Source organism: Triticum urartu, chromosome 6A (genome assembly GCF_056163025.1).
Source record: "Triticum urartu cultivar PI428250 chromosome 6A, HENAU_Tu73, whole genome shotgun sequence".
NCBI classification, from domain to species: domain Eukaryota; kingdom Viridiplantae; phylum Streptophyta; class Magnoliopsida; order Poales; family Poaceae; genus Triticum; species Triticum urartu.
In genome coordinates this window covers 20,879,858-20,889,765 of record NC_141878.1, presented here as the reverse complement: position 1 = coordinate 20,889,765, position 9,908 = coordinate 20,879,858, and the positions used below count along the sequence as shown (strand labels likewise).

General features: G+C 42.5%; 1 protein-coding gene across 1 annotated transcript; it reads right to left on the bottom strand.

Moving 5' to 3' along the window:
• Window positions 1–978: 978 nt before the first annotated feature.
• LOC125515735 (flowering-promoting factor 1-like protein 4) lies at window positions 979–1,577 on the bottom strand. The gene has a single exon (XM_048681242.2). It carries the CDS (start codon window positions 1,500–1,502, stop codon window positions 1,179–1,181), a length of 324 nt encoding a protein of 107 aa, XP_048537199.1. The 5' UTR covers window positions 1,503–1,577; the 3' UTR covers window positions 979–1,178.
• Between the last annotated feature and the right edge of the window lie 8,331 nt (window positions 1,578–9,908).

Sequence of the window (9,908 nt, the reverse complement as noted above, 5' to 3'; positions counted from 1 at the left end):
CTTCTCTTGTTGCGCATGCTCCAGTGGACCTAGCGCTTGTGGCGCATACATGGCCTGGCGCCGCCGACCCGTCGCCTGCTCTTCCTTGGCGTGGCAGAATCAGCAGCGGCTGCGGCTGCCCCCGGAGCCTCCCGCTGGGCAACCTCCTCCCGTGCACCAGTGGCCTCGCCCCTCCGCTTTTGCTTCTTCGCCATCCGATCAAGTTTTACTGGGTCAGGCAGAAGATGGGAACCTCCTCCCGCGCACTAGAGCGTCGTTTTTTTTTTGTTTTTTTATCATCCACCAATGTCATTTCGTCACAAAACTTTGCATGCACAACAAAAATTTCAGAACTTTTTTGATTTTATTTTCTATTTTATGAATTTAACTATTCACACCAGGAGCATTTGAGCCCGGGTGTAGAAACTTCACGTCCCCATTCTTCACTTACCATTGGTGGTGAGGGGTAATATTTGACAAATTGAAGGGTAATTTGATGACGGTCGGAAAGAAACAAGGGAGCGTCTAAACATTAGGTGCCTCAAAAAACCGTTTGCATCAGTCACCTTGTTTCATGACCGTCCGACCTGCATCTAATGGCTCACAGGTCATCTTCTTCCTCTTAATCGCCTTCTTCCTCGAGCCATGATCTGATCCATCAACCATCGCCAGCATCCACCCCCGCGGCCGGTGGGCGCTAACGCGCACCGGCACGCCGCCCCACCCTCCCCACAACCTCCCCCCACTGCGATTGCTGGTCACCGCCCCGGCATCCCTGTAATCCCGGCACCACAGATGAAAACCTTCAACGATCCCATGCAATTCCTCCACCCCCACCACTAAGATAGATAATGGAGTTGCGGGACCATGGCTTCACTCTAGATGGATGGTGGGGCTAGTTCTTCTCCTACGAGGTCCGGCCAAGAGGGCAGGAAGAAGGAGAAAATTAACTGACACAAAACAAAATTTCAGGCACCTCAGAAATAGCAAAACCGAAGAAACAGTTCAAACAACCCAAAGTCCCAAACGAGTAGGCCGGAGTTCCCTGTTGACGGAGCCTTATTGAGGTCACACATGCAGACCGGCAAGCCACACGCACGCGCTATTACATATACTCCCTCGCAATTCGATCTCACACATGCAACACAAACGTACGGTACGGTGGTAGATTACACAAAGCAGGTATGCATGCAAGCTACTCAGGCGTCGCGGACCTGGAAGACGTTGCGGGTCTTGACGACGACGTCGTGCATGTGGACGAGCTTGAGGCGGGCGAAGTCGCGCGGGACGGAGATGAGGTGCACCGTGGAGCGCTGGTGGAACTGGAGGAGGCAGGGGTCGTTGAGGTAGCGCTCCCACCCCAGCTCCCGCAGCCGCCGCTCCAGAACCTCGTACGAGCTCACCACCTCGCCGCTCGGCACATGAACCAGCACCTTGCCCGGCCGCGCCGCCCCGCCCGCGCCCGGCGCCTCGCTGTCCGCCCGCCTCACCATCCCGCCCTCAAACACCCACACGCCACTCATGCTTGCTAGCTACCTAGCTATTTCAGCTTGCCTTGATTGGCTAGCTTTCGATCGTCAACGGTGATCGATATTCGACGGTGCAAAGGGGAGGGAAGAGGGGGCAGAGCTTATATAGAGGCGAAGGCTATGGGATGAGATGACGTCGGTTGGAGGATGGACACACTGCTTTGCTTAGGGCATCTCTATCCCCAAAACGGAAACAGACACATTATTCGTCTGCGGATGCATGATACCGGACTCGGTCATCCTATCCTATATGCACCATCCGTCTGGACACATCACAATCGTAGTTTGAACAAATAACTAGATGATTTGTTTGCAAACCGGATGAATTTCCATTTAAACCCGAATACATTCATTACATTTTCGACATCGCTAATCAAAAGTGTCCGGCAGTTAACCGAGTCTAAATCTTCGCCGGCGTCCATCTTCCAAGTCCTTACTATTTCACCTGTCCGGCATCTTCTGGCTGTGAGCCTCGGGAAGTGAAGATGCAGGTCGATGACGAGAAAGAGTAAGACATGGGAGACGAGGCGCATATGTCTCCCATGTCCAACTCTTTCTCGTCGGAGTCCATGGCATGAACATCGCCGGTTGGGGTGAGGTTCACGATAGACGTGGATGCGTCGGTCCAGTGGTCCTTGTGGCCAGGTGCGAACCGTGCAGGCGACACAAACGACATGGAGCTGCCGACGTGCCGATCCGCGATCTTCTGTGCTGCCAGCACCACCTACGCATCTGGCACCGCCGTGATCACGTTGCGGCCAATGCGAGCGTTGCGCGGGCTCTTAGAGCACCTGCTGCTCCTTGACGGAGTTCGGTTCATTCGCGGCCATGAAGGCCAGGGCCTCCGCGCTCGCAAACTCAGATTTCGCACTCCGTCAACCAGTGAGGTACAAGGAGGCGAGGTTGTAGCGCTGCTCGTCCTATGCCAGCCGAACAGACACCGGTTGCACCTCCGCCACGACGACGTTGATGTGCAATTGGGCCGACTCCATGGTGGAGCCAGCATGGACTGGGTGGGGCACTAACTCATCGTCGGATACTTCCTCCATTGCCGGGTCATCATCGCTCACCTCCAGCAAGCCAGCCTCTATCCGTTGTGCATGACGGGCCTGTGCCAACCGGCCACAAGACTAACCAACTCATGCTTCTGTTACGGCAGGACGCTCTCCCACGTCGCTCTAGAGATCATAGTCATGGTGGTGGGCGGAGGAGGATCGGAAGCCGTCATGGTGCACTGCGGATCGTGCTGGCCGTGGCCACACTTAAATAGCGGGTGCCGGCCAGGTCAAGCGGCGAATTGTGTAAATGCAGGCACCAGAGGGGCGGTCGGCACGCCTGTTTAATGTCGGACAGGCAACCTGTTTGAATGTGTTGGACTGTCGTCTCTTCCAGTCACGCCTCTCCGCCATTGAATAGGTGCACACGATGGCTGCTTTTTAGTTGGCCCTCTCTGTGTGGTTTTCTGTCTTCTCTTTTTTCTACAGGGTCCTTTGTATAATTGTTGCTTGTACTGCTCTTAACCCATTTCAGAAATAAATTACCCTTGGGGTGTTTCTGCAAAGAAAAAATCTCCCTGCATCGGCTAAGGTGGGTCTGGCCAGCTCAGCGGTGGTGTCCTTGTAATGGGGTGGTGCAGGGACCCGGGAATCACGGCGCCTCCAGCCATAGAAGAGAGGAACCATAGAATTAGAACATAGTTGGAAGTTTCGGTATCAGTAAGCCGTTCGATGGCCACATCCGTTGGGTTCCTATGGGCCACAGAAAAGCAAGATGCTGCTAATACTTTGGATTCGAACCGCGCATAGATCTCTCAGCGGCTCATAATTTATGTTGGATTCTCAGAGACTGCATGTTATGTTGATGGTGTAATTAATCCCTGATAAATGAGTTCGGCGTTTTGGATCTCGGCCTCCATGGAGGCAGATTTTTCGAAAAATTCAAAATTCGAATTTTTGGTTTCACAAATATCTGCAAAAAATTGTACAATTAAATAAAGGATGTGAGGTGTCTGTGTATAAAATTTCAGGATGAAACACGTTGAAATGCGACTGGTACAAAAAAAGACAAATTTATGGTGTAAAAGATTAATAATATCATGTTTTAGAAAGCCATATTTTTTTTGCACAACCCTCATTTTAACGTATTTCGTGCTAAAAAATCACACATTTGTGCATTATGCCTTCATCTATATCTGTACTTTTGTCAGAATTTTTTGAAATGTGAAAGTATGAATTTTCACGAATTTATAATTTTGCATTTGGAGGCCTTCAAAACCAATTTCCGCTGATGAACCTACTATAAATAACATATGTACCTTTCACATTGTAACAATGACATAATAAGTACAATAAAGAAAAGGGGCGACCAATGGGCTCGTTCACGTGGTATCACGTGATTGTACATGGATGGAGAGCGAAAAAGGAGAAAGAAACAGCTCATGGATTGGTAAGTATAAAAAGAAAAGGCAACACGCACATCCCATACGATTCCTCCCAGTTGATGCAACCTCTTCCTCCGGTTCCTGAGATTTTGAGGGTCCAAGGTGAGATTAGAATATAGGGGCTCTTAACAAATTCAACTATATTTATATATGAAGTCACTGGGGATGGTATCAATAGAATGAGAATCAAGGACATGCCTTTTCTGAAATCCTGTCGTTGGGTCGGTCGATGGATGCTCTGTCGTCCCTATCGGCACGTCCACGTTGGTCTGGTGATGGAATGCCTGTGGCAACAGTCATCAATACGAACATATTAAAGCAATATTTAGGTATCTAAAAATAAGCACTAAATTAAGTTGATACAACAATCGAATGTCCATTCATAATATGGAATCCAGAGTACCGCATGTGTCGTCCCTATCGCATATGTCCATTCATAATAGGCATGGTGGGTGCATATGTTGCTAGCTTGCCATTGGTCATGTGTGTGCCCCTTTTGACTCTCTGCCACCATGCTTAGTTTGCTCGTTAGTTAAGCCCGTTTCGGCAATGTTTTCCACCTCCGTAAGCAACAAGTATGTAAGTATACATCAACTAATCCTTCTCTTGTTTTGAGGTATTAATTAATTTCATCCTCCATTTTTTTTAAACATATCCATCTTCCATTTAATTCTTTTGAGCCAATTGATGACTCGATGCGCTTCTTGCCTAGCGTGCTGTGGCCCACCATCACTAAACCATCCACCTTTCATGATAAAGAATGAAAAGGTACAAAGTCTAGTTTTTTTTAATAAAAAAATGGGCCCAATGCCCGGTATGCTAAAGGAGATAACATTGGACATTGGCGCAAATCCTGTGTCTCGCCCATACTGATCTGTACTCCCTCCTTTTTATTTACTCCGCATATTAGAGTTGACTGAAGTCAAACTTCCTAAAGTTTGACCAAGTTTATAGAAAAAAATATAAATATTTACCATAACAAATTTATATGATGTGGAAGTACATTTGATAATGAATCTAATGATGTTGATTTGTTATTCTATATGTTAATATTTTTGTCTATAAACTTTGTCAAAGTTTACAAAGTTTGACTTTGACCAAAGTTAATACGCGGAGTCAATAAAAACGGAGTGAGTACTAGGAATCACCTTCCAGACGCCATCAGGCCGACCAAAAGACTGTAGTGCTAGGTTTTCTTCTATTGTGTTTTTTGGGGTTTTCCAATCTTGTCCCATTTCTTTTCTTGGGTTTTCTTTGTTTTTTGCACTTTCTAGTTTATCATTTTCTTTTTAAATATTTATTTCTATTTCTTTGGTTTTCTCTGATCTTTTTTCTTTCTTTTTTTGGCTTTATTGTTTCCTTGTCGGTTTACATTGTTTTCTTTTCTTTTTCCCCCTTTTTTCCAACATGTGTCTATTTGCTTTTCATGCACAATGTACATTCTTCATATACATCACGGACATTTTTCTATCAAACTCTAACATATTTGATATACATGATTAATACTACTTTTACATATATGTTTTAATTTCTACTTTTTTCTTCAAGTTATAGATTTTTTGTGTACGTCATGAATATATTTTACATATGTTTAACATTTTTATAAACACTTTTTTTCAATATAATTTTTCATGTATGATTTTTTTTGTCTACATCAGTAACACTTTTATACATGTCTAATATTTTTAAAATACATAATTATTTTTTAGTTGTTTGTTTTTTCCATCTTTTGTTTTTCCTTTTCGTTTTTCTTGTTTGGTTTTTTGTGTTCTTTTTTCAGTTTTATATTCTTTTTTTCTTCCTGTTGTACAACATTTTTATGCATTTTTCCTGTTATTTCAACACGTGTCTTCTTTTTTCAAGCACAATGTACATCTTTTGTATGCATCAAGGAAATTTTTATACATGTTTATTTTTATAAAATACATGATTAATATTGTTTTGCAATACTCCCTCCGTTCCTAAATATAGGGTGTACAGTTTTTGGCACGGAATTAAAGAACGCACGTGGACGGAAAATTTCACAAGTCTTGGGCGAGATTTCACCTGACTAATTGACACGAGAAAATAGAGGAGCTTGCTTGATGTAAGGAAATGTAATAAAATCCCTAAAAAAATATCCAAACGAGTGGTGCAACCCAATACACCTTATATTTTGGTTTTTTTTCTCAAAAAACTATACACCTTATATCAAGGAATGGAGGGAGTATAAGTTTAGTTGTCTATTTTTTAATAATGTTTTTCGTACATCAGGAATATTTTTTATACCCATTTAACATTTTCCAAATAAATAATGAACTTTTTTCAAATATGTTTTTCCATGTCAAAATTATCATGTATGTTTTAAATTTTTCGCATATCTCATATCATTTTCTATTCATGTTTAATATTTTTTGAATACATTGTTCATATTTGTTTTCTTTTTTTAATTTTAATTTTTATTTATTCGGTTTTGTTTTGGTTTTCAGTGTTGTTTTGTAGGCTTTCCTTCTTTCTCACCGGTTTACAACATATTTTTTTACTATTTAAGCCAAAAAAATTAACACACGCCTATATTTTTTCACTACCAATGTACGTTTTTCATATACTCGATGGACTTTTTTGTATACACATCTAACATTTTTTATATACATACTTAATATATTTTTTCGAACATCCTTTTTAATGTCCACTTTTTATTTATACATTTTTCGTATACATCATGAATATTTTATATACACCTTTAACATTTTGTAAATACATAATTAACATATTTTGATGTCTATTTTTTCATAGATGTTTTAAATTTTTCCTACAAACCAGTATTATTTTAATACATGTTTAACATTTTAAAAATACTTAATTACCATATCAAAATCTTACCCATCGGAGTAATACATAATTGGGTTAAATATCATCTACAAATCTTACCCATCGTACTAATACATATCTAATTAAGACTAAGATAGGTCTGAAACTAATACATATCTAAAATTGCAGGCCCAAGTACTCCCTTTTAGCCCAGTGGCTCATTTAGTGCAAGGACTTCCGAACAATTGTTATTTATTTTCTTGAGTCCCAACAATATATTTTGTTAACAACGGTCCAAATTCCTCTCTTGACAACATGGCTGAATTAATCCATGAATTCTCTGTATTATATAATAAACCACTACTAAATTGATGCAAAGGTGATTGCAAAGGCACAAAAGAAGTGTTTATCCTCTTAAATAGTGACAAAATTGCATGTACCAGCTCCCCAAATCTTAGACCATGCTTGTCCTCAAGCAAAACTCAAACTGGGCAAACATGACCACATATTTTAAAGTGAGAGGTCGATAATAAATGAATATATGGACATGCAACAATCACAAATTGCAAAAGTATTCTACGCATGACCCTAGGAGCCCCCCTAGGCGCCACTGTAAGTTGGGCAGCTAGGCCCCTCAGGCCTCTCCTAGGTACCCCCTTCAGGCCCAGTGTCTCTTCTAGTGCAAAAACTTTCGAACAATTTTTGTTTTATTTTTCTAGGGTTATAAAAATATACTTTCTTCACAAAGGTCCAACTTCCTCCCCTTGTAACATCGCTGGCAATTAATCAATAAGTTATCTATATTATATGATAAACCACAATTAAATTGATGCAAAGGCGACTGCAAAGGCACAAAAGTAGAGTAATTATACGATAAAACACAAAAGTTTCATGCACACCTCAAATCTGTGTCAAACTTATTCCGTCGCGGACTCAAAAAAAATTAGAATCCTGTCACACGAATTGCCAACGAAGCATACCAAGAAAGCTAGCAATCTAGTAAACTAATGTCCCCAAATCTTCAGATGAAGCGTCATTATCAGCATGAATTTTGCACTAAACAGTAATAGTAGCTCAATAATCTAGAGATGTAACAAACAAATATATGGCAAAACATTGCAATACTTTAACCTCATCTCATCTTCGTTATCACAACAAAGCACACTAAATAAACTAACCTCTTCTCATATCAGTAATCCTAAATCTTGATGATTTGTGAGTATAGCACTTACAAATTAACTACTTTTCTATGATAGGAACATGAGCTTGTAGCTTTGTCTCTCACATGAACAACACCTAATGGCCATACTTTTTTGGCCATGAACATCACCTCAAAAAAATCTACATTTGTTAACCAAACCTAACCCTAACCCATCTGACCTTAAATATTCATTAGGGTTAATTTGAGAAACAACAAGGAAAACACTTGATACATCCCGAACCGAGCACTCACACTCCTATAGAAGCAACATCCATAACATCACATCGAAAAAGTAGAAACCGCCCAACCACAAAGCAAAAAATCAAACATGAGCCGGCCCAATCCAATGCCAAATCGGCAACACCCTGGTAACAAGAAGCACACATCAACAGTGGCGGAGGCACAGGGGGGGCCAGCCAGGGCCCGGGCCCTCCCCAACATCCTAATTTCCTTGGTAATGTGCATATGAACAGTGACATCCTTTTAATTATATGCATTCCTGCCTCCGCCACTGCACATCAAACAACCAACCCAAACCCCAACATGAAAACCACCAAAACTCCTCCCAGCCAGGCACAGAGCAGAACCAAACCAACAATCATGTCAGCAACAAATGGGAAATACGTAAAGAGAGGAAAAGGAGCCAATCATACAGTAGGTCGAACGTAAACAATGCAAAGTGCAGATCGGAGGTGCACCCCACATACCCCTCCTCGAAGTGACCGCTGCGCTGGTAGACAACAAGGCGGACGAAGGCGACACAGACACTCAAGGAGGAGGCAGAAACGCGGAGAAGCGGCAGCGCACTGTCGGCCCCCAATCCAAGGGCCCCACATGATCGCCGCAACTGCCACCCCGCTCGGAACCACGCCAAATCAGCACACCCCCTTGCTCCGGAAATCACGCAGGCCCATCACCTAATGAGGAAGTAATAGTATGTAAAGCACACGGCAAAAACAAAAAGGCCCAAGCCCCTGCGAGCATACACTGACAGCATGGGCCCACCCGCCCCCAAACAATCGACGCAACAAGGAGTTCAGAGTTTTAGGGGATTGCCCGCCAGCCCTCGGGCGTGGGTCAGGCCCTGGAGTATGGGGTGGGAAGGCACTCTTAGGGGGGTTTCAGTGATTTTTCTCCTTCCTTTTTTTGTTTTATTTTACCTTTTTTGTCTTATTTTTTTTACCATTTTCCATTTGTATAAAAGAATATTTTAAAAGAAAACATTTTCATAAGCTACATGAAACTTTCTTTGAATAGTAGAGCACTTCTTTTAAATACATGAACATTTCCTAAAATGATGCTTAAACACTTCAAATATCCCGTGTATTTGTTATGGTACTGCATGGCATATGTACAGCTTAGCACGTACTCCCTTCGTTCGAAAAAATTTGTCCTAAGCATATCTCTCACATAGATGTATCTAGCACTAACTTCGTGCTAGGTACATCCGGACAAGATTTTTCGGACGGAGGGAGTAGTAACAATGATGGCATCGGCGCTCGGTAGAAAACAAACGCCGATGGATTAGGAAGACGCAAGCAACTGCAGCTATCTTTTTCTTCTTGCTAGCCGCTGGCTGCTGGTGTAGAAGGTTCCAAGCAAACATGTCGCATAATATCCGTGCGATCGACAATGTGATATTTAATTTCTTGTAGGAAAAGTACTGTACGTGCTATTGATTGATTTGTTCTTGGATGGAGCAATGATCGACAGGGTGTGTTAGACAGTGCGTGGCAGTGGGCGATGGGCCTTATGGTGGTTGCTGTATCCCAATCTCAAAATACCTAACGGAGTCGCGGAAAATGCCGATACAATGAACTTTTAGTCAATAGATGTACTGCTGCTGCAAATAACAGAAAACACCATTATTACGCTAGTGGTGCCTATAATCTTCTATATCTAAATAGCTAGTCTCAATTAACATATTTCTCTCAACAAGCAAGCATGCCACCTCATCATTCAACATGCA